Source organism: Sus scrofa, chromosome 18 (genome assembly GCF_054392235.1).
Source record: "Sus scrofa isolate SSC_HxYL_T2T_F1_AM1 chromosome 18, Sscrofa_HxYL_maternal_Yorkshire_Landrace_v2.0, whole genome shotgun sequence".
NCBI lineage: Eukaryota > Metazoa > Chordata > Mammalia > Artiodactyla > Suidae > Sus > Sus scrofa.
This window is the reverse complement of record NC_139400.1, coordinates 34,746,455-34,772,461: the sequence shown is the minus strand read 5'-3', so window position 1 is coordinate 34,772,461 and position 26,007 is coordinate 34,746,455. Positions and strand designations below refer to the sequence as shown.

The 26,007-nt window shown below is 38.4% G+C and overlaps 1 protein-coding gene across 22 annotated transcripts in view; it reads left to right on the top strand.

The window, feature by feature from the left end:
• The window catches only part of CPED1 (cadherin like and PC-esterase domain containing 1), a 281,918-nt gene that overhangs the window by 34,407 nt on the left and 221,504 nt on the right, over positions 1–26,007 (top strand). For all 22 annotated transcript variants that reach the window (XR_014834409.1, XR_014834411.1, XR_014834410.1 and 19 more), the window contains one exon: positions 19,237–19,343. Coding sequence is in view for 18 of the 22 variants with exons in the window: in XM_021078989.2 (XP_020934648.2) it covers positions 19,237–19,343 (107 nt within the window). In the remaining 4 variants the exon portion in view is untranslated. The remainder of the gene's footprint in view (positions 1–19,236; positions 19,344–26,007) is intronic.

Genomic DNA, 26,007 nt, shown 5'->3' with positions numbered 1-26,007 from the left:
CTTTATAAGTTTTTATAAGTACTTTATTACAGGTCATTTTTTTAATATGTCTTTAGAATTGAAAACTGGGTTTTTGTTTTGTTAAAAAGGAAAAATTTTGCTTTTTTTTTTTTACCGCAGACTAAACTGTGCTTTGAAGGATAGATTTAATTTGTAAAAACAAGTATTTGTATTTTATTTAGACGAAGAAAGACTCCAGGAAAGAAAACAAAGTCCTTCATATGGGACTTTTCAAGTGACAGAGTGTGTGGATGAATTTAAGGGAGTTTGGAGATGCCCAGACATCGTGTGTTTACTATGCTAGTGTATTGTCAGATTTAGCTGCTTGAAATAATAGGCCTTGTCCTTCCATTTGGGAGGAGTTTGGGAGCTCCTAACCATGTTTTCGGGTCTTAATTTTTGTACCACTTTTACTTTCCAGTCTCCAGTGTTACAAATAGTATTAAAACCTCCAGAATCACTTCCTTTTTAGACTTGACTTTCCTCAGTGAATTACTATTTCCTCTGGATATCCTCTATGGTTTTTATCTTATTTTTAGCTGAAGTTGCTTCCTCTTAACAGTGTCTCTTTGTGGATATCCAAACCACAGTTTGGGAAACAAAAGGAAAAGTGTTTTTTTTTTTTTTCTTTTAATCTCTCTGTAATTAACTCTCAGTAATCAGGGTTCACCCCACCCATCCACCTCCTGAAATTGTCCTTTCAGAATTTACCAAGAAACTTCTTTTTTGTTACAAAATCCAGTCACTGTATTTATGATTGCATTATGTTTGGTACAAGAGTAGGTTTGAGCATGAATAGAATGTAAATTAAGCTTTCCTGTAAATTCAGAGACCCCTACTCAATAGTCTGTGATAATTTGTGTGGGAAAATAATCTGAAAGAGAATGAATGTTTGTACATGTGTAACTGTTTACAGCAGAAATTATCGCAACACTGTAAATCAACTAGACCAGTAAAACTTTAAAAATGAAAAAAAAAGTAAATTCACTGAGATAATTTCTCAGTTTCCTTGATCTTCCTCTAGCAGTATTTCCCAAACTTGGTGAAATGTATGGACCAGTGGAATAAATAGCTGTCCTGGCACTGGGTGGGTGCTCCAGCGTCCGGGATTTCCTTACAAACCCTGTTCTTTCTTAACTTTCTTAATAGTTCCCTTTTCTGCTTCTCCCACCTTTCTGGCCCCTCCTTCGTTCCTTCTTTAGGTTCTTCCTCCAAATATGAGCATTCTTGAAGACTTTTATCCTTAGTCATCAGCCCCCCCCCCCCCATACGCTTTAGGAAAACTTTCTACTCTACAGATTCCGTAAATCTCATCTGGGGAACAGATTAGTCGTTGCCAGAGGCTGGGGGTGGTTGTCAAAAAATACCAACTTGCAGTTATAAATAAGTGTTGGAGGTGTAATATATAGAATGGTGACTAAAGTTAATAATACTGTCTGTTTTGTATGTTTGAAAGTTGCTAAAACAGTAGATTGTAAAAGTTCTCACTACATATATATGTATTTTTTACATATATATGTAAAACTGTGTGGTGATGGATGTTAATTAGATTTATTGTGGTTATCATTTCACAACTTACATATGTATATAATTATATTTATATACTTATATATATAAGTTGTGAAATAATAACATGAGACACACACAGACACATACATGTATATATATTTAGGGAAAGAGAGAGAATCATTATGCTGTGTACCTGAAACTAAAACAATGCTAGATGTCAGTTATATCTCAAAAAATTCGTCTGAGGATATAACCTCTAAATAATATTAAATCCTTATCTATCTCCTGTAGGCAGAACTTTAAGAAAACATAGTCTTTCCAGGCACCTGAGAGATGTTTTAATGTGTGTGTCCTGGGGCCTCCATGTGTGTAAATAGTGAACAGTTCATAACACCTCCATCCTCTGGGTCTTGCCTGCCGTGTTCCTCTGACCCTCACTCCATTCCCTCAGCCTCTGAGGCTACAGCTCATCATCACGTCCTCTCTGTCCTTCAGCCACAACACACATCGGGCCGCAAGCCCTGTAAAGGGTGCCTTCTCTGGGCCATGGCTCCACACTCCTTGCAGTTACTGTGCTTCTCTTGTGCTCTGACAGTTACTATTACTCTCCCAGATGCTGGTCTCTTCCTCACCACAGTTGCCAGTTCAACATTCTACAAGCACAGCTCTGCTCACATCACTTCCCTGTGCAGACATGTTCCGCAGTTTCTCATTTCCTCCAAAACAGAATGCAGTTCTTCTGGCCTACGCCACAGCCATGGCAACGCTGGATCCTTAATCCACTGAGCGAGGCCAGGGATCAAACACGCATCCTCATGGATCCTAGTGGGGCTCGTTAACCTCTGAGCCACGAAGGGAACTCACCAGAATGCGGTTCTGAGCCCAGCACTCAAACCTTCCTCTGCAGTGGAGTCACTCCACATCTCTTTGGTAGCAGGTGTCTCAGGCTTGTCCTCATCCTTGAACTACCCAGGAAATGTAAAAATCAGAAAACTCAGTGTCCAGGTCCTGCTTCAGAAAGTGATATCAGAATTTTGGAGGAGGGGACTGGATCTAGGCATCACTATTTTTTGAAAGCTTCTTAGGTGATTGGGAATAACATATATATACACTATTATATATAAAAGAGATAAACAACAAGGACCTACTGTGTCGCACAGAGAAGTCCATTCAGTATTCTGTAATAACTTCCATGGGAAGAGAATATGAAAAAGAACGGATATATGTATATGTGTAACTAAATCACTTTACTGGACCCCTGAAATTAACACAACATTGGAAATCAACTATATTTCAATTTTTTTAAAAAAGCTTCCCAGGTGATACTAATATTGGGCAGGATGGAGAGCCACTTTAGCCTACTTGCCTTTGCTTGATCACAGTTCAAAGCTTTCCACTTTGCAGTGCTGTTGAGGTTTTTGTCTCATAGAATTCCTTCCTTTCTGCCATTTCTTAAAATCCAAATGAACATATAGATTTACCTGTACATTCCTCTCAAACTAGAATTGGTAAACAAGTTGTCTGAGACCTGGTTGCCCCTTATTCATACAACTCTGATACCTAGAGTATGCTTATGTTATCTTTTTTCAATAATTTTTCTGTGTTAATGTCATCTCTCTTCCTATAGCATAAACTTCTTGTACAGCAAGGAATGTGTTTATTCATCTATTTATTCACTATTCTGCATGGGACTGTGCCTTACATAGACTAGTAGGCACACGAATGGATAAGCAACTGAAAAAATAAACCTGCAATATACTGGTAAAAGAGCTGAATCTTTCCTTCAGCTATTTGAGCATCATTTTATTCTTTGATGTTCAGACAAAAATAGTGGGTGCTTAATATGACATAGCTGTAGTGTAGAGCAAAATGAAATATGCTCCAGGCTGTCTGAGCAAAACCAACTGAAAAACAGAACTCACATACCCACTGCCCCTAGTGAAAGTTCTCTGTAAACTTGTTTCAGAGTTGGTCAAGCCAAGTGACGTCTCTGTTTTCAAAGAGGGAAGAATTCTGCCCGTAAGTTAATAATAACCTTTAATAATAATAACAACTCATTCCAGCTCTTTCTCTAAGGAAAAACATGAAAGTCATATGTGAGTCTCATCATCAATGCAACAAAATGGTCTATTTAGAGCAGGGAACTTTTGGAATTTAAAAAATCTGTTTAGCATTCCATCTCGTTATCAGAGTGACCAAACAAGGGATTAAGGGGTGTAGAGGGCAGAGATGACTCTTAGGGGGGCTTGCTTCTCTAATTTCTAGCTCTGTATTTTGTACTTACCAGAAGGTAAAGAGTTTCCTTCCCTGAATATTGCTTAAGGAACATAGTTTTGGTAAAGCTCAGCCATAGTATCTGCTGATTTGCTAGGACTATGATTCTCAAACTTAGTATGCATCAGCGTTGTCTGGAGGGTTTGTCAAGTTACAGATTGCTGGGCCCTACTCCCAGTTGATCTGTTTCTTTTTTTTTTTTTTTTTTTTGTCTTTTTTGTTGTTGTTGTTGTTGTTGCTATTTCTTGGGCCGCTCCCGCGGCATATGGAGGTTCCCAGGCTAGGGGTCCAATCGGAGCTGTAGCCACCGGCCTACGCCAGAGCCACAGCAACGCGGGATCCGAGCTGCGTCTGCAACCTACACCACAGCTCATGGCAACGCCGGATCATTAACCCACTGAGCAAGGGCAGGGACCGAACCCGCAACCTCATGGTTCCTAGTCGGATTCGTTAACCACTGCGCCACGACGGGAACTCCCAGTTGATCTGTTTCAATAAGAACGGGAAGGCAAGTTAAGAAGTAACAAGTTTCCCAGTAATGCTAATATGTTGGTTCTGGAACATTTGTTGAAAACTGCTGTTCTAGGTGTTTCTTTATTATAGATTTTCATTGTTTATCCCAGAAGCACAAAGAAGTTCTGCTTATTGTCACCAAACAATTCCCTGTTAGCCTTGCAGGGACCTTATATCAACCTTCTACCTAGATGAGAAGTCTTTTCCTAAATTTACATAGATGCTAAACCCATTAATTGTGAATTGACATGCAAAGCCTTGGTGCGTGTTAGCTTAACTCTTTACAGTCAAGACCAATAATTCCATGTAAAAATGATAGCAACAAACAGCTGAGTTTAAACTGTCTTTGGACATGTTGGGCTTGCTTGAAGTTAGTGGGATCAAGGGAAAAATATGAATAAATGATTTATTCCAGATGATAATAATATACTCCCAAAGAGAAGCAATATGGTACTGTGGAAAAGTGGAATACTGGTTCAGGTTTCATTGTCTCTGTGAAACCGTGACTACATTACTTAATATCTTAGATTCCCTTCACTTTGCAGAAGATGGAGATTTTTAGATTAGATGATATTTGAGATCTAGTCCAACTGGAAAATAGATAAAAGGAATAATAAAGAATGATTGAGATTACCTAAAATGCCACCAACAAAGACAGTTAATTTGGGGCTTTTTAAAAATAAATTTTATAATGCATCTTATGCAATTTTCTAGCTTGCTTTTCTAGTGTACTCTTTTATCAGAAACACATCCTGTAAATAAAACTTTGTGAATGTTATATCAAGGGCTGCATAAAATTATGTTTTCTATGTGTATTTAATATTTACTTGATTTAATGTTCTTCATCTATCCTCACATTTTTAGATATTTATGCTATTTCCAATGCTTTACTGTTGTAAATGCCATACTCACAAAATTGTTGCTGCCCCATGGAAGTGTAGCATGGAAATTCAAGTTCACAGCTGTAGTATAAAACAGATTAAATTTCTACTGGAAAGTGGTACTTGCATCTGGTAGGAATGCTGGAAATGCCAGAACAGCAGGCACATTCCAAGGTAATCTGAAGGCTCGTCCAAAAGAGCCAGTATCAAGAATCATGAGTGTTTGCCCTTCCATTGGTTTGTTTTCTCAGGGATTCCTGTTCTACTTTAATCTCTATTATCTACAAATAATCTCTCAAGGATTATTTGTCTACTTTTGGAGAAATAGCATATTAAAGTCTATCAGCAAGACCTTATTTTGTGTTGTCTCTAACTCATAACTGTACACAGCATGACTGAGAATGATTTTGTTTCCTGTCTTCTTGAAAGAAATTCTATTACTTTTGTCACATTGAGTATTTTACATCATTTACATCAGACATTTTTTTATCATTTATTTATATAAATATATATATATATATGTATATATATATATATATTTCCCTACAGCATGGTGACCCAGTTACACATACATGTATACCTTCTTTTTGCTCACATTACATGTTCCACCATAAGTGACTAGACAGAGTTCCCAGTGCTACACAGCAGGGTCCCATTGCTAATCCATCCCAAAGGCAACATTCTGCATCTATTTACCCCAAGCTCCCAGTCCCTCCCAGTCCCTCCCCTTCCCCTTGGCAACCACAGTCTGTTCTCCAAGTCCATGATTTTCTTTTCTGTGGAAAGGTTCCTTTGTGCCGTGTGTTAGATTCCAGACATAAGTGATATCATACGGCATTTGTCTTTCTCTTTTTGACTTACTTCAGTCAGGATGAAAGTCTCTAGTTCCGTTGATGTTGCTGCTAATGGCATTATTTTGTTCTTTTTTTGTGGCCAAGTAGAATTCCATTGTGTATATATACCACATCTTCCTAATCCAATCATCTGTCAATGGACATTTGTGTTGATTCCATGTCTTGGCTATTGTGAATAGTCTTGCAATGAACATATGGGTGCATGTGTCTTTTTTAAGTAGAGTTTTGTCCGGATATATGCCCAAGAGTGGGATTGCTGGCTCATATGGTAGTTCTATGTATAGATTTCTGAAGTACCTCCATACTGTTCTCCATAGTGGTTGTACCAGCTTACATTCCCACCAACAGTGTGGGAGGGTTCCCTTTTCTCTCTAGCATTTGTTATTTGTGGACTTATTAATGATGGCCATTCTGACTGGTGTGAGGTGGTATCTCATGGTAGTTTTGCTTTGCATTTCTCTAATAATCAGGGATGTCGAGCATTGTTTCAAGTGCTTGTTGGCCATCTGTATATCTTCCTTGGAAAGATGTCTATTCAGGTCTTTTGCCCATTTTTCAATTGGGTTGTTGGCTTTTTTGCTGGTGAGTTGCATAAGTTGTTCGTATATTTTAGAGATTAGGCCCTTGTCAGTTACATCATTTGAAACTATTTTCTCCCATCCTATAAGTTGTCTTTTTGGTTTCTTTTTGGTTTCCTTTGCTGTGCAAAAGTTCGTCAGTTTGATTAGGTCCCATTGGTTTATTTTTGCTTTTATTTATGTTGCTTTGGGAAACTGACCTGAGAAAACATTTGTAAGCTTGATGTCAGAGAATATTTTGCCTCTGTTCTCTTCCAGGAGTTTGACGGTGTCTTGTCTTATATTTAAGTCTTTCAGCCATTTTGAGTTTATTTTGGTGCATGGTGTGAGGGTGTGTTCTAGTTTCACTGATTTGCATGCAGCTGTCCAGGTTTCCCAGCAATACTTGCTGAAAAGACTGTCTTTATCCCATTTTATGTTCTTGCCTCCTTTGTCAAAGATTAATTGACCATAGGTGTCTGGGTTTATTTCTGGGTTCTCTATTCTGTTGGTGGGAATTTTAGGAAAGGAAGCTGTCATACATTGCTTGTGGGAACGTGAACTATTCATATTGCAGCCTTTTTTGGAAAAGCAATCTGGAAAATCTATAACATGTAAAACATTTATAATTTTTAAGCCAGCAACATTATTCTTGGGAATCAATTTGATAGAAGTTAAAGCATCAAAATATAATATGATATAACATAAATAAATCTTAAAAATTCACAATGCCAATGAAATAATAAAAATAGTGGGTTTTTTTGTTTTTTGGCTGCACCCACAGCATATGGAAGTTCCCAGGCTAGGGGTCGAATTGGAGCTGCAGCTGTTGGCCTACACCGTAGCTATAGCAACACCAGATCCGAGCCCTGTCTGTGACCTACACCACAGCTCACAGCAATGCTGGATCCTTTAACCCACCGAGTGAGGTCAGGGATCAAACCTGTGTCCTCATGGATACTAGTCAGGTTCATTACTGCTGAGCCACGATGGGAACTCCCAAGAAAATAATTTTAAATAAGAGCAATCAAAATGAAGGAAATTGGATTACTGGACAATTTCTGAGTAGTTAATCATTAGAGAGAAAACAGCAAATTATGTTCCAAGCATCACCGGAGAAGTAGAGAACCAATGTTATGAAACTAGAAGTGACTTTGTAGACTTCTGTTAAAATCTGTGGAATAAAAGAAGCTTCTTAGATATGTAGAACAATACACTTTAATAACACAGTACATTTTAATAGCACTTGGCAAAGTTTCACGCTAGCTTAAATATTCCTCATCTCATAGATGACAGGACTATTAGCCTCAGGAGACACTTCTGCTACCCCCTTGGCTTCTGGGAGTAGGGCCAATTTTAAGCAGATTGTGAAGTGGATGAAACTGGTTTTAGGCAATAGCCCTGCTTCCCGGTTACCCAGGTCCCTCCTGAGCTAAAGCATCCCATGAGGGTCCCACAAGGTGGGCCTAGGCAGTCAGGTCACACTTGCCCCTTGGGGCCTGTTGCTCCTCACTCATGAAAACGTACCTTCCTTCATCATTTTAAGGTCTCAAAATGTCACCTTTTCTAGTAAATGAACTTGTGCTGCCAGTGAGAGAAAACTGTTGCTCCCAGCCCTAGGCAGTGTGCATGCCTCTTAACCGAAGCCTACCTCTGATGAGACCCTTTCTTTCCCTGACATCAGAGCCACCGATGACTGTCGAGTTAACATTGTCTTCCTGTGGTAAGAAGGCCTGTTAAAGACACATGGCACCCAGTTGAAAGAGGACATTATTTTCTGTGTTTTCTAAATGACCCACAATCACTCTTTTCAGAAACCTTAAATAATAGGCTGCAGGAACACAGAAGATGTCACATTATGTCTCTCGAAAGTTTATCACTGCGATCTCTGCCTCTGTCTGTCTCCCACCCACCGATCTGTTACACAACAAATACTTATGTAAAGTTTAGTAAGTACTAGGCACTGCCCTAAGCACTTAACAAATATTAACTCATTTAATTTTCATAATATCCCCCCACTATTGGCAATAATATTACTAGGAGGTCTGAGTTTAATGCCACACATTGGCTTTTTAGAATGACCTTGAACAAGCTCATTAGATTATCTATTGCTTGGTTGGAAAATGGAAGATAAGACTTGGCTCATAAATATCTCACAGAAATAGTGTGATCGGTTCAAGTAAATCTCCAAAGATTATTGAAAATAATGCTTTATGAGTAGGAGTTGTGTAATCCTAAAATACTTGTGGCATTAAATAATAAGCTATTGAGAGAATTGATTCTTTTTCTCATGTTAGTGAAATATATTTTCTCAAGCCTTAATTCTCATCTGTGCTGAATTAGTGTGGAATTATTCTTAGAATAAATTTTAAATCCATGACTCCCACCTCCCTCTCAGATGGCTCTCAGGCCCCAGTGCATCATTACACAATGTTAAGCCAGGTATTATTAGGTTTTATTCACTGCATTTTAAAGAAGTCATGCAAATAGACTTTAATAAAATAGAAGGAAAAAATATTTGGTTAAACGAAGTGTCACAATGCTAATTATACATTAAAACCTCCTGAGCCTTTCTGCAGAATTTGGGATAAGGAGTGTCTGTCAAAAACTTATGTCAAGTACTCAAGTAATGAAAGAACCCAATTTATTTATTATTATTATTTTTTGTCTTTTTTGTCTTTTCTAGGGCCGCACCTGCAGCATATGGAGGTTCCCAGGCTAGGGGTCTAATCAGAGCTTAGCCACCAGCCTATGCCACAGCCACAGCAACACCAGATCTGAGTCATGTCTGCGACCTACACCATAGCTCACAGCAATGCCGGATCCTTAACCCACTGAGCGAGACCATGGATTGAACCCGAAACCACATGGTTCCTAGTCAGATTCATTAACCACTGAGCTACGACGGGAACTCCTGAAAGAACTCAATTTAAAAGTCAGCCTTGTAACAGGGTTATAAAGAGGACAGTGTAGCCAGGCATTGGAATATTTTTAATTGACAGTAAAGACTCATGTTTTACTTAGGAACGTGGTTATTAAACATAAGCTGTGTGTAGGACACTAAAGTTGGTGTGGGTGCAGAGAGAGCATTATGACGCCGAGGGAGACTTTTCAAGGAACTGTAGGGCAAAGGTCTATCCCAGTGGTTCTTAAACTCACATGTGCATACAGATCGCCTGGGGATTTTGTCATTGATAAATTTGATCTGGCGAAGTCCAAGTTGGGGACTCAAAATTTTCATTTCTAACAATTTTTCAGTATAGGAAAAATATTAAAGGTCCAAGGACCATTTTTGAGTAACATGTCTTAACATATAAGACACAGTAAAAGCAGCATGAAGGGCAAACATAAAATGTTCTGAGAGAACAGCAAAGGATGTGACCAGTTCTGAATGGAGGGGTCTAGGAAGGTGCCACAAGTGGAATACTTGGTGTAGGACAATGGTTTCTTAGGAAGATTTTGGAGGGAAGAGCGTTCAACAAGATGAGCTGCAGGCTGGGCCATACATGTCTAAAAGTGTATGGAGCTCCAGGGACCAACAAGGGTTGGTGTGGCTGAGAAGAAGTAGGTGCTGCTTTGAAAGAAAGGGCTAGAGGACTGGGTTGGAGCAAGGGTAAAGGCTTCTCTGTTGCTTTACTGAGGAATTTGATTGGTTTTGTGATAGAAATGATAAGATCTGTATTTTCAGAGGATGATTGTGGCTGTAGGGAGGAAGACGGATTAGTGAAGGGAAAACAATTAGAAGCAGGGCGACTAATTAGCAGATTTTGCAGAGAGGGTGAGATCTTAGATTTAAAGAATGTGATAGGTTTTGGAAAGGTCAGGAAATATTTAAGCAATTCTAATTTAGAATGGATGGAAATTGGAAATCAATGGAAGTGGAATGGGAGACAAGTACTCCCATTATGCTTCTAGCTTGAGGGAGAGAGTGTGGCTGCACCTTTGACGGTAAGAAACCTGAAAGGATGGACAGGTTTTTGGCAGGAGTTAACAGGTTCTGATTCATACGTGTTCAGCAGGGCATCTGTTTTAGGATGTAACTGGAAATCTGAAATGTAAGAGAGGCTGAGAAATATAAATTTGAGAGTCAGTGGCAGGAAAGCAAAGCAATGAATATACATAGAACCACCTGAGGAACTGAATTTAGAGAAATGGTATCAAATGTAAAGAAAGAATAGAAATTTGAGGAGCTGCATGTATTGAGGAAGGTCTCAACCCCAAATTTAATCTATTTTTTAGTCCTCTGTATTTTATGTACCATTGGAATTTTTGTTATTAGAGCATTCATCTTGTGTAGAAAGTAATTATTTTTCACCATCTGCATGGTAGTGCTGATTGGTTTTGTAATACAACATTCTTAATATAGAGTACTTGGTAAGATATGTAATTCACGTGTGTCTAGCAGCCATATACTTAATGGTCTTCGTCTTAGTTTCTGTGAAGAGTGTTTATTCTGATTTTTAAAAACCTAAAGTCCATACTTGATCCACAATTTTAAAGTTTTAACCTAATTCCCTTTTTTTTGTTCCAAGATACCATCCAGGATACTTAATATATAGTCATCGTGTTTCCTTGGGCTTCTCTTGATGGTGGCAGTTTCTCGGACTTTTTTTGTTTTGGATGACCTTGGCAGTCTTGAGAAGAACTGCGCACGTGTTTTGATGTCCCTCAGTTGGGGTATGCTTGATGTTTTTCTGATTAGACCAGAGTTAGGGTTGGGGGGCTAAGACCATAGAAGTAAAGCATCATTTTCATCCTGTCATATCAAGGGTAGGGACTATCCACATGACTTACCTCTGTTGATATTAACCTGACTGAGGTAGTGCTTGTCTAGTTTTCCCACTGCCAGTGGGTATTTCCCCTTTCCATGCTGGACTCTTTGGAAGGGTGTCAATGTGTGCAGCTCATGCTGAAGGACCAGGACGTTGTGTTCAGCCACCTTGAGATTGGAGTAGCTATGGAAATGAGTTGGTATTTTTCTACACTGGAGATTTGTCTCTTTCTCCTCATTTATTTAGTAATTCAATCATTTGTTTAGTGGATATTTATTTCATACCTTGTGTTGTCATCCAGTATTACATTACTTATTTTGTTGCTCAGATTGTTCCAGTTTTGATCATTGGCTTCTGTGCCCCTTTAATATACCTCCATCATTGCTTTTCTATATTTGTTTGTTAACGTCTTTGGTTCTGAGCTCTTCCTCATTTTCTTGCACTACTGTGCTCTAGACTCATCTTGTATTTTTACTGCTCCAGCCCTTGAATCAGCCATTTCTCAAAGGACTCCCTGGTTCCTTTTATTGGAGAATGGTATTAGAAACCAATATCTGAACATTAGGTGTAATCTGATTTTTAAATAGCTGCAGAGTTCATTTCTTTCAAATTCTCCTAATCAGAGGGATTCCAGGCTTTTAGAAATTTGCTAAAATGCAGTAATGAGAGTTTTCTCCCAAGCAATAGTCTCTCAACAGTAAAAGTTTACACACATATGCATACACATAAAATCAGTTATATTTCAATAGAAGACTGCAAAATGGGGCACGGAGAGCTTTAAGAAAGTCACTTAAAAAAAAAAAAAAAACCTGTGGAAGGAAACTGTAGCAAGCCTTCTAAAGCAAACATTTTTTTGAGTTTATTTCATAGGAATAAACTGATCTGTTTCCATTCATGCTCATAATGAAAGGTTTCTTGAGAGCAGGAGTCTCTTAACTTTTGCAAAAGTTAAAGCATAATGTTGCTTTCTTGAGCTTGTAGGCAGATTAGAAGAATTTCAGTTGCTCACAACTCTTCACAGAAACAGCCTCCAGACCTCTCTTAGGGCAGAAAGTGGGGGACAGGAAAGCTTTATCCCTAGTGTGGATTTGGAACATCAAGGGAGAGAACGGTTTAGAATTTTTCTGAGGCGAAACACAAAGTTTTCATCATCAGCTCTTACAGGATAAGGAGCCAGAGGCGTAACAAGCCACAACCCATGACTAGACTCTTGGAGGAAGAAACTAGATTTAATTAGATTTTGTGACCATGTTATATAATGCGTTGAAAATCTCAAGTTCTGGTATCTCTGATATCTTTTAACGTGAATTCTGAAAATTAAAATATTCAGTCCATTAAACATCTACTAAGTATCTACTATAATCAGTGTTAGAGAGACACAGTGTGAATGTTTGTTGTCCTTTAAAGGGAAGCCACGAATAAAATTAATTAACTGTGAGTGCTACATTACCATTCTGTAGATCCAGCTTATTTAGAATACAGTTAAGGGAACTGGTTAATGCAGCTTGATTCAGGAATGGCTAATTTATATCCAAACAATCTTGTGATCGAATTAAGCATATAACCTAATTTATTATTAATAAGTTAGTAGTATATTCATGAATGTAAACCATTTACTAATTGTGGTGAAGGAAGGATACAAAGGAAGGAAAACTTTGTTATGCCATGAGAATCATATAGTTGTGAAGACAAGGGTATACAAATGCAACAGTGAAGACACGAAATAGCCTCATGTTATATTATAAAGCAGCATTATGTGTTATTTAACAATCACACATATTCATATTTCAACACTGAACAAATAGACAAAATATATATATACTCTGTCTGATGATGATCAACATTATGGAGAAAAATAAAGTAGGGGTAAACTTGTCATTCCTTGAGAATAAACAGCATTTATAGGAATGATGCTATATCCGGATTGAATTACCAATCCAGTAGACTTTATCAATGAGGAGGTCATTGGAGAGCCAGGAAACGATTGTTTGCTTTCCATGGCAGCCTGCCTATGAGAAACGAAATAGTCTAAAGGCAGCCTCACTCCTTAGGGCAGATGCTTGATTAAAACAAAAACAAGAACAAAACCCTTTAAAAATAGCTCTTACTTTTAACACTGAGATGTTAGGTGGTTCCAGAAAAGAGAGAAGGGTAAAAACTACAGTCAGTGCCACATTATGTCTGAATGAATAAATCTGGACCCTGATAGCTCCTTCTAAAATAGCCTGTAGAGTTTTCATGGCTTTCCAAGCCAGTGCTATGGAGGCATGATAATGAGCAATTATATCAGCAATTTTGTTCCACAGTTTATGGGGACAACCCTGCAGATTTTTCTTGTTTTTGTAATTTTGAGACGGAGAAGGGAACATCCACGTCCTGTTTTCCTAGAACTATGCCCTGCGACCTCTCTACTTAAGGGCTTGGATTGCCTGATTTGGGAGCTAGTCCTGCGCTGGTTTCTTTGTGACAGGGAAAGAAACCCTTTTAATCATCCAGAAACCTGAGAAACTTTGAGAGATTTCTTTTCAAAAGCAGGTAGAGGCCAAGTCAATATTTATAGTTCCTCAGTATGTGTGCAGCTGAGAACTACCTTCTTTTACACATGAAATTTCTCTTACTTCAGTTACCAGTGGTATCACTAGTAATGTTTTAGGGTGCTCTTGCTGGATAAAGGTCTAGGAAGACCTGAGCTATACCTGTTACAGACTTTTTTCCTCCAAGGTCCCAAAGGAAAACAGACATTGGATAGTAGTTGGGAAAAATACCAAAGCTAGATAATTCCTCTTTGTCTCAGATTCCTTTCTTATAAAGTGGGTATAATAATTGTTTCTCCCTTGAAAGACTCTTCAAAAATGTTTTTTTGGTTCTATGAAAGCAAGCATAAAATGAGGGATATCTTATTGTACTGTCATCCAACCTTGTTAGGAAAATTATACAAACACACACACACAAATGCAATGCTTGCCGCTCACAAAAAGACAAATATTGTCTGATGACACCACTTATATGAGGTACCCAGAGCAGTCAAATTCACAGATGGAAGGCTGGGGGAGGGGAAGCATGAGGGCTTAGGGTTTAATGGGGACAGAGCTGCAGTTTGGGAAGATGAAAAGATTTCTGGAGATAGATGGTGGTGATGGCAGCACAACAGCGTGAATGCAAATGTCCAGTTACTGCCACTAAACAGTACACTGAAGAATGGTTAAAATGGTAAATTTTGTGTTATGTATATTTTGCCACGATAAAAATTTGGGAAAAATAAAAAAAATTTTTTTTCTATTCCATAGTACTATTGGAAATTCTGCATAAGTTGATACATATAAGACATCAAAAGCTAAGTGTGTCTGTTGCCTGCCCTTTTTTTTGAAGGGATAATGATGTAATGATCACAGACATGGCCTCTAGAGCTGGACTTCCTGTATTCAAATTCTCTTCCTGCCAAAAACTAGATGGCTGGTCTTGGTTCAGTTATTTCATTTTTCTGTGCTTAAAAAAAATCATATTTAACAGGGTATTTTGTGGAGTAAATTAGTAATGCAAATTCTTGGAACGGTACCTGACATACTATTAAGTGCTCTGGAACTATCTGCTGTTGACGTCATTACTACTACTGCTTCTTCTCTTCCTTATTTGTTAATGTGACTTTGGCACCCAAATCCTATTGCAGTATTCTAAAGCGCCATGCTGAATCACTTAAAGGTCTCCTGTCCCTATTCCAGGAATACCTAAGAAGTCATTATCCAAATTGGCCAGGATCTACTTTGCCTGTTTTTTCCCCAATCAAAATCTGACTTCGGCTATTACATTCTAATGTCAACCTTCAGAGGGCAGAAGAAACACATCAAGTTAAACCAACACCAAAAGTATTTGCCTCAATGCCTAGAAAGAGCCTACCCTGGGCCCCTTATAACTGTGACGACAGCTGAGACAGACTGAGTATGGAAATGGTCCAGAGAGAGAGTGTGAACAAGAAAGAAATGAAGGCAGGCCCACCTACGAGTGGGAACTTCAGCAACCCAGCTGAAAAGACATAAGCGAAAAAGATGGCTATAGGCCAATCTCGATTTTTTTTTTCCCCTCCAAGTTCCTTAGAGAAAAAAAATGATACCAAGAGGCCATACTTCAGTCCTTGCCCACTTTTTAGCATGGCCAATAAAATGTCTTTGGAGTTGCAGTCCTTACTCAACCTTGCAGAAAAGTGTGGCTGAAGATGGAGACAAAGCATCAAGACCAACTGACCAAATATCAACTTACCTACAGTCATCTCAACAAAATCAGTTTACTGAATGAACAAGCCTAATTCATTAAAAGCTAAATGAACAGGGCATGGAACACTGACACACCAGTGTTTTACACCAGTCAGGACTGTTCACTGCTACTAAAGCCAGAGCCCAGGTAGAATTGGGACCAGACAAGACCATTCCGGTAAACTGCAGAAAATGTGTGGACACAGGCCTCAGCTGTCAGTGGCTGCCTTAGATGATAAGGACTCCAAACCTCCAAGGTTTCAAATCAAAGCTGAAATCTGGATTTTTATGTGCATTTTGCTGAGGCTGGACTTTTGGCAAATACTTACATTAAAAATAAAAGCAAAACAAACACCGTGCGAGCCCCATGCACCCCTGGGCGGGCGTGACTGCCCTTGCATGCCTGCAGTCTGCAGTCTCTGCAGTTGATCCTGGGCACTGTCCACTGAACGTGCATGCTTTTAGCTTGTTGAGCGTGGCCCCCAAAGCTTCACAGTATGTAAGAATTTGTAATCTTGTTGAGGCACAAATTTGTATCCCCAGTGCTCCAAGGTTGACCTCTGAATGATTTATGTCACTAATGAGTGTGCTTTGCTCTCTGCCCAGTTTCTAGATCTCAATATGGCTTTGGGGATTTTTTTAAGCCAAGCTTGAATACAGAGCAGCACTCACAAAACAAATAAAGGCTTTCCTTTGAAAAAGGGCTCTGGGAATCAGGAAAGGAAGTCGACGTCTAGGTAGAAATGAAGAGAAAGTGAAAATGTCTACTTTAACTAGAAAATTTAACTAGGAAATTGAGATTTGAAAGTTTGATGTAGAATTCAGCGAGGGTAACAATAGGAATTTTGAGTGGAAAAAAATCAGCATTTTTTTCAGACCATGTTAGCAAGAATTAGGCACACAGGAGATGAAGCAATCACTTAAAATTTTTGACTGTACTTTACTTCATTTTAAGAGAAATTTATGTACTATAAGGTATTTTTGAAATATTAATTTTAAATTTAAAATATTAATTAAATATTTTTGAGGGATAAGTCATTACCCTTATGAATGTCAAGAAACTGTGATGCTTTCTAAGTTATCTTTTTAATGTTTAGATCCCTTACAGATTACTAAAGGCAGTGACTGCTTTTTTTTTTTTTTTTTTTTTGCTATTTACTTTCATTTTTAGTACAGTGTTTTTGCCCAGAGGAGGCTCTTAGTAAATTGAATGCTTCGAATTATCTAAACGTGTCTCTATTTAAAACTGAAAAAATAAATAAATAAACGTGTCTCCAGTTTCCAAGATTTATGGCTTGAATATATATTTTTTCCGTGTCAACTCTAGAAATTGTGTATGTGTCGTGGGTAGCAAAGGAGGTGGGGCATGCTTCAGACTTAGAGGAATATAAAACATACTCTGTGTTTAACACCCAAACAATGCAGTCCACAATTTGAAATCCCTCACCCTTTCTCTGCATATTCTTATCTTAAAATATTTTGTTGCGTGTATTTTGGCAGGAAGTTTCTTCTAGGGTTTTAGTATTTCCTGGACTGGAAGTAATATTGAATGGAAACAGTCTCTATTTTCCTTTTTAAACATATCAAAAGGTTTTGGCTGAAGACGCCAGGTGCACATTTAAAGTATTTGAATTATTGTGGAGTATAGGGTTTTGGCTACAGGAATCTGTAGTTTCCTTCAAAGTCAGGAAGGACAGCATAGGGACAGCATGGGACAACTTGACACCTAAGTCCTGATGGATGTTGCCTGGATGAGATTTTTTTTCCCACCCCCAAATTGTCAGCATCATTCCTCCGTATTCCTTTGAACTGTTGTGCTATCTATCTTCCAGCGTCTTGGGATAGACCGAGTACATGGAGAAGCTCTAAGATGAGAGCTTAGATGTTAATTGAGTTCAGTTGTCTGGATCCTTTCTTTTGGCAGGGAGGTTTCCCTTCTAGCAGCAGGACGACCGCAGAGGGACCAGTGGCTTGAACAGCACTGGGCTTGTCAAATGGAAAAGGACTTGGATTAGTGGAGCGAGCAATTTCATTCCCAATTGTCAGAGATCACTCTGCCTCGTCAGCTTTTTTCCCCTATGTAGCTCTTCTTTGAAAGCGTTATGCTCTTCAGTGAGAAATTCTAGGAAATTTTTAAAAGGCAGAATTTGGAGACATTGGTTATTTTCTAGCTTTTTAGAAGCCACTAAGGCTTGATGCAGGAGATGACATGTGAGGTCTGGCATAAATAGTTACTCGAAGGAATTTTTATCTTAGGATTGATCAAAGAAAGATGCTATGTGTACAGAAACTGCTTAATTTTTTAAACTGGAGTTTCATCCAGAATGGGGAAGGTTTCCCAAGTAGTACCAATTTTGAAATACATTACTTAGTGTACTTTTTCTGGGTTTCTTGGTTGGTTTGGTTTTTATTGAGATACTGATTTCAATATTGTCTCTGAAGTAATGTGTTTAGTATCCTATCATTGGCTAGTTAGTCATTCATTCATTTAACAAATATTTCTAAAGCGCCAATTATATGCAAGGCATGATGAGAGAAATTTATTTAAATAAATAAAAAATAAGGGACGATAAACCCATATATCCATATACATGTTAATTTTTAAATGTTCGAGTATTATGCAAGAATGTATTCTTCTGGGATTATTTTGGCAAGTAACTGTTATTTATTGGCAGAGAACTTTGTTCTTGGTGAAATAGCTGAAATATCATTTGCTTTAATACATGTTATGCTCTGTATCTTAAACTCAGCTCTGCTCTGTATAGCTAGAAAACAAATTCTTTTTTAGACAAAGCCTATCTTAAATTTTTCTTTGAATTTTATTTTCTACCTTTCACACCCTTTTTTTGTAGGAAATCTTATAAATATATTTTTAAAATATTGAAAAAATATTAAAAAGGATATTTTTGATTTTTATAAGTAATGGTAATGCAGAGACCCACAACAAAATATTTGGTGTTTTGACTTTTTATCATTAGTTGATTTTACAGCTTTCTCTCAACTCTTAAAAGACTTTGTAATCTTTCCTCTCAATATCCAGTTCAGACTTTATAAAAATTAGTGACTTGAACTATTCTAGTTTTAGTGTTTTAAAGGAATTTTATGACACAACTCCAGATAATTGATTTTTCCCCAGGATGCAATATTAAAATGTTAGTTCTGCTTGATTAGAAAAGTTGAATTTTAGTTACATCAAATATTGACTTTTGGAGTTCCCGTCATGGCTCAGTGGTTAACGAATCTAACTAGGAACCATGAGGTTGCAGGTTCAATCCCTGGCCTTGTTCAGTGGGTTAATGATCCAGCATTGCCGTGAGCTGTGGTGTGGTTCGCAGACGCGGCTTGGATCCCACGTTGCTGTGGCTCTGGCGTAAGCTGGTGGCCACAGCTCTGATTAGACCTCTAGCCTGGGAACCTCCATATGCTGCGGGTGCAGCTCTAAAAAGACAAAAAAAAAAAAAAAAAGAAAGAAAAGAAAAAATATATATTGACTTTTAATTATATTCAGGATCATTGTTACTTGTGTTTTAGGATTTAAATAATTATATTCTTTAATCCAAAGAAGTAAGTGGTGCCTTTAAAAATCTGACACAAATTTTTTTTTCTTTCTTATTCTCTTTTGCCATTAGGTGGTTTGGACTCTTGGAATCTGCTCATTTGCCTGTCCTCTAGGAAAGCTGGTGGGAAACCCTGCATATCCAAGGAAGACATGTGCCAGTTAGGTTTACATCAAAAGGTAAATATTCTTTTTCAAAATGTGCTCAGATTTTATCAACCCTATGGATATTCCCACTAGTATTTCCTCATCCATAATGTGAAAAAGAAGTCTTAAAAACTGGAGCCATTGAATCTTTGGAGAAAGTTTCAATGGCCAGGCCTTAGACACTTTACCATAAAGTGTTTTGTTTGATAGGATCCCCTTCAACCTCAGCTGCTACCAGTAAGGATCCAGTTTTATCTAATGGACCTGAAAGCTGATCTAGAAATATATAGCTTGTGGAATGTTGCTTACCCTGGCCCCGTGTTCTTTCAAAATAGTAGAAGATTTTGTTTTCTAGACCCTTGTTTTGACTTTCTCAAACTTAAATTGATATCCTAAATTATAACAACATTTATACAGTTTTTTAAATAAACTTTTAAAATTGACATCCAGTATTTACTATTATGTGTAAACTTTAATGCTTTTAGAAAAAATAACTAAAAATTATCAAATGCCTACAATATGCTAGTCGCTGTGCTAGAAATGTGCATATGCCCTATCTTTGGTAACTTTAACAAATCTGTGAGAAAAATGTCAAAACCGATAGCTATCTTTCGGCAGTAAAATAAGACTGTAGTAGCTATCCTGGATATTTGGTATTTCTGCAGTTGACAGCTCTGATCACTCCTTCCTCCTTCTGATTCTTTCTTCCCTGGGCTGTTGGGCTGAGCACATTCTTTTGGTTCTGCTAGTACCTGTTTGGCCATCCTTTCTGAGTTCTTCAGGACCACCTTTACTCTGTCCATTCTTTATTTTTTTTTTCAATGATTTTTATTTTTTCCACTATGGTTGGTTTACAGTGATCTGTTAATTTTCTACTGCACAGCAAAGTGACCCCGTCACACACACATATATGCATTCTTTTTCTCACATTATCCTCCATTACAAGTGACTAGATATAGTTCCCAATGCTATACAGCAGGATCCCATTGCTTATCCATTCCAAATGCAATAGTTTGCATCTTTTGACTCCAGATTCCCAGTCTATCCCACTCCCTCCTCCTTCCCCTTGGCAACCACAAGTCTCTTCTGCAAGTCCATGAGTTTCTTTTCTGTGGAAAGGTTTATTTGTGCCATATATTAAATTCCAGATATAAGTGATATCATATGGTATTTGTCTTTCTCTTTCTGACTTCCTTCACTTAGTATGAGAGTCTCTAGTTCCATCCATGTTGCTGCCGATGGCATTATTTTGTTCTTTTTTTTTTATGGCTGAGTAGTATTTGTCCATTCTTTAAATGCCTCTGTTTCCTAACACCCTTCCCAAAGTTTTAACTACCGTATGTAGTTGATGACTCTCAAATCTAGTCTAAAGTCCAAAGTACTCTCCTAGGCTTCAGGCTCGCATGTAATACTGCCTGCTGTCTATCTCCACTTAGATGTTACCCCGTCACCCAAAACAGCCTGGAGAAAATGAATTCCTTATTTTCCCTGGCAAATTCACTTCTGCGCTTGCATTTAGAAGCCCTGCAGAATTGTTCTGCTGGTCATAAGAATGATTAACTACTCTGTCACTTGCTAAGATGGAAATCTGGCCTTCACCTTTGAGTCCTGCCTCTCCCCTGTCATCTGCATTCAGTCAATCACAAATACTAAGGAATTTAACTTCTAAATTCTCAAATATCTTAACCCACCTTCCATACTTACTGCCTTTATTCTGGTCAGATAGTCACCATATCCAGCCAGGACAATTGCTGAATCCTCCTCGCTGATTTCTCTGAAACAAGTGTTTTGACCCTGAAACCCATCCTGACCACAGTTTTCGGAGGGAAAACTAGAAAATGCTGAATTAACCTGGTTACTCCTGTGCTTAAAAGCTTGCACGGCTTCCCATCCACTGCAGGGTGAAGTCGGCAATATTTGCTGTGTGTATCATTCAAGCTCCCAGCAGGAAACAAATGCCATACTCAAAAGGATTTAACTGAAGAGAAACTAATGAAAAAGCTATTTACAGAGCTTTGGGGAGGATAAGAGAAACAAAAAAAGATTAGAGGTGTCCAGGGACCAGCAACATCATAGGATTTTACCACCCTCTGTCTGAGGAAGTGTTTGTAGAAGGCATGGTATAGCGAAACCTAGTAAGAACCAGAGCCAAGAAAGAGGAGTCTAAGGAGAGGAGCTATAAACAGTGGACTGTAGCCATTGCCAAGTCATAGTGCTGCAGAGAGGAAGCCAGGAAGATAAAACTTACCTTTTTCTACTCCCACCTTCCAACCTCTTGCCAAGGCCTCCTGTTGGGTACCATTCTAAGGGCTTTCATATTTGTTTATATCCATTTTTTACATATAAGGAGACTGAAGCACAGAGAGATTAGGAAGATGCCTTAAGTCCTCTTAGCTAATAAATGATGCACCTCGTATTTAAACTGACTTCAAATTCTGTTTTCTTAACCAAATCACTGTAGAACTTTTCTAAATAAATACTTAGCCACTGCACTTAGAGCCCACTCTAATGAATATTCTTAAAGCACCCACAAATTCTAAATAATACATGTTAGATAACTGTCAACACTGGAGCATGAGTAATTTGAAATTTTATGAACCATGATTTATTTATGTAAACATAAATATTCAAAACAAAAGTTGCTTCATGGAGTTCCCATCATGGCTCAGTGGAAACGAATCCGACTAGGAACCATGAGGCTGTGGGTTCAGTCCATGGCCTTGCTCAGTGGGTTAAGGATCCAGCATTGCCATGAGCTGTGGTGTAGGTCACAGACGCGGCTTGGGTCTGGTGTTGCTGTGGCTCTAGTGTAGGCCGGCAGATGTAGCTCCCTCTGATCAGACCCCTAGCCTGGGAACCTCCATATGCCAGGGGTGTGGCCCTAAAAAGGCAAAAAATAAAATAAAATAAAGGTTGCTTCAAATTTGTCAGGGATATTGGAGGATTGTCGGTGACCTTAGAATGAACAAAGAAAGGGCACCTTCTCAAATTAGGCTTACTAACCACTTCAGAGCTTTGGAATTGAAGAGCTTAAAGAAAATGATCATTAAACCTGTTACAGACGATGAATGGTCTGGAGTCTCTCTAGGGAGGAAGGTAACAGGAATTTAAAACTGTACTGGTCCATGTGATGTTGAAAGTGAACTGAGGTCCACTGTTTGGGGTGAGTGGGGTACTGTCTCACCTCTAACAGACAGGCCCTGGTGTTTTAAGAGCAGAGAGAATCATTTCTAGTTCCGAATGTCTATAGGATTAGCAGTCCCTAAATCTAGGATGCTGTTTTTAGTTCTTAGAGTGCTGAGAACTCCTGAGATGCCTCTTATTTTAGAGCATGCGTGGACGTTTTCGGTTGACTATGATGGAGTGATAATTGTACGTGAGAGACATAGGGGAATGGAAGACATTTTTTCTTTAATTAGTTGGTTCTCTTCTTGCCATGAATTCTCTTCCTAATGGATGATACTGAACAGCTTTAAGAGAAGATCTGACTTTTGGTAAAACCAAAGCTAGGACCATCTGTACAGATCTAATGAAGAAAAAGAGCAGTTCCCTTAGATACAATGTGATGTGTGTGTCACTCATTATCAAGTAAAAATAATCAAAGGCATTTTAACTGGGATTAGCTGACTTTTATATGAGTGAGCAAAGTAGTTGTCCCTGGGTGCTTTCTTACGCTGTGTAAATAGCCCAGATTCAAACATCTGTTCTCTTTAATGAGTTAATAGCGTTCCTGTAGTTTCACAATTTTTTTTTATTTATAAGCACTTTGTGAATGTTTATAATTCATATTATACTTTTACTCTTACTAATGAAATGTCTCAAAATAATGATTTTTTTTTTTTTACTTTTCCTTTGATAAAACAATTTTGATGCAGATTGACACAGAGTAGGATTGCAGAAGGTGCTTTGGAATTGAAGTCTGTTTAAATGCACATTTCCTTTCTCCCAGTTTGATCTCAGAAACATTCCAGAGCTCAAATGTCATTATCGTTTTTTATATTAATTACAGTCATTTTTCAAAGATAGGAAAGGTTTTGTGCCAAGAAAAACAGCAGTCAGTGTAAAACATGCATGCACACACGCACACGTGCAAAGTTCAAACCCAGCATAAAATCAGTATACATTAAAAATGACTATTTGCGTGGTAATGATGTATCAATGTTGATTCATCAGTTGTAACCGATGTACCAATCTGGGGCAGGGGTGTTGATGATGGGGGAGCCTGTGCACTGGGGACAGTGGGTAATTGGGAAGTCTCTATACCTTCCTCTCAATTTTGCAGTGAACCTAAAACTACCTAAAATATTAAACCCTGTTAAAAAATAATTATTGCAATATTAAGCTGGAGAAGCTCCTCATGTAAAAGTCAGCTAATCCCAGTTAAAATGCCTTTGATTATTTTTTACTTGATAATGATGCAAATCATACATTTTATGATGTACATAAAAATAAGAATAAAAAGTGCTAGAATATTGAAGAACATTATTAGGTTTAACAATTAAGAAGTTAAAATATGTGTAATAAAGTTGATTGACCACAGCTGTAGAACGCATAGCCTTGTACGTGCTCACTTCTGTGTGCCAAGTTATTTAGTTTCACTGCTTAGTTTGGTGCTCAGTTCCAGAGTAGAAAGGAGACAGCGTTTCTAGTGTCACATGTCACCATGGTCATGTCATCTTCTTCGACTCTGTGAATTCCAAAGATAGGTTAGGTTTTGGAGGAAAGAGGAGGGGAAGAGGTCATTCATTGGGTGGGGATGGGAACGTGAGAGCGGTTGCTTCCCTTGGCTTGGCTCTGGTTTTTGAAGCAAGCACATTGTTGACCTTGAGTCTGTTCATCTTTCTGACCCAAGGTCTCATGTGAAAAGACATCTCACTGATTTGACACAGTAACTACCCTTCGATCTGAAATCTGTGCAAGCAGTACTCTGTGTTTACAGTATCTACACATACTCTTCTGGCCCATTATTTCGGTTATTGGCTACTCATTTTGCAAGTGCTGTACTCTTCCTTTCCGTTTGTAGAGGTCAGGACAGCCCCGGGCATCTGCAGGGGCAGCACATTTGCTCTGAGCCCTTTAGGAAGTGGGAGAAAGGCATTCCCATTGTGGCTCAGCGGTTAACGAACCCGACTAGGATCCATGAGGATGCCTGTTAGGCTCACTGGGTTAAGGATCCGGCGTTGCCCTGAGCTGTGGGGTAGGTCGCAGATGCGGCGTGGCTGGGGCATAGGCCAGCAGCTGTAACTCCAGTTCAACCCCTAGTTCGGGAACTTCCATATGAAGCAAGTATGGCCTTAAAAAAGCAAAAAAAAAAAAAAAAAAAAGAAGTGAGCTAAGGTTTTAAAAAGGACCTGTGTCAATACATAGCCTTTACCACTCCCCATCTAAGGCTAGTTCTCTTTCTTGGCCTGTCTATTGTTAAAGATTCTATTTAGTCAATAGCAACTGAGTGATTTTTGCCTTAAGTGTGGGAAAATGGTTCAAACTTATTGACATTTAAAATATTTCACAGTCTAATTTAGAAAGGTTCTTTGTGTGTTAACAGTAAGGGTAAACCTCCCAAACCTTTGTAATGGGTTCCTCATACCTTTGCAGTGCTCAGTCCCCTCCCTCCAGCAGTCTGAGAAATTCCGAATTGGAAACTTCAGGACTTTATGAAGCCCTTCTTTTTTTCCTGCCTTTAGACTCTGAACTTTCTCAGTTTTGAATTTGAGAAATGTAGGCACCCCTAAAATCTAAAACGTACTGCGCTTATATCCTTGTCTCCATCCCCAGATTCAAAAGAATGGATTCAGCTGAAGCCTGGGCTTTATCACACATGCTCTGGGCTGAAGTTTACAGTTTGCCGAATAAACAGAGTGAACAAGATTGCAAGGGTTAGAGACCTTTTAATCGATGAACTGTTTCAAAGCACTTGAAATGCATCATTTTTTTAGAAACTGTAACTTATGATGGAGTTACTGAATTGATCAAAGCTTAGGGCAGAAATGGAACTTGGAGACCACAGGCTCTATTTTTTTATTTATTTTTATTTTTAAATTTTTTTAGTTAAAAAAAAAAATTTACCTCCACCCACAGCATGCAGAGGTTCCTAAGTTAGGGATCGAACTCGTGCCACAGCAATGACTTGAGCCACAGCCGTGACAACACTAGATACTTAGCTTGCTGGGCTACCAGCGAACTCTAAAGGCTCTATTTTTTAAATGGAGAAATTGAAAAAGTGAAGTAAAGTGATGTGCTCAAGGTCCCGTGTCAGAAGTGAAACGACAACCCGTGTTTCTGGTTCCCTTTCTTTCCTCCAGCTGCAGCTGAATTATTTTTATCCAGTTAGGCCGGCAGGCTACAGTAAAGAAAATCTAATACATTATTAGTGTAGAGTGAATTATTTAGAACCTAATGAATAATTGCCCGAAAATGAATCTGATTTTGAAGCTAATTACCCTGATCTCTTTCTGTTGTTTTTATCAAAGCATTACCGTATTTGGCATTATTTGGGGGATTTCGCTGAGAATAGCTAGTTAATCTGTAAATTCAGAAGAGAAGGAGAGAAGTAAGATTGTTTGTATCTTTTCTTTATACATTAAAATATATGTTTGAATGTATGACAACATTTATGACACTTTCTAAGAAGAGATTTTTGTTAAAATAGAGTTCTGTGGTGACTGGGTTTTCTATTTGGAAGCAGTAACACCTTTCG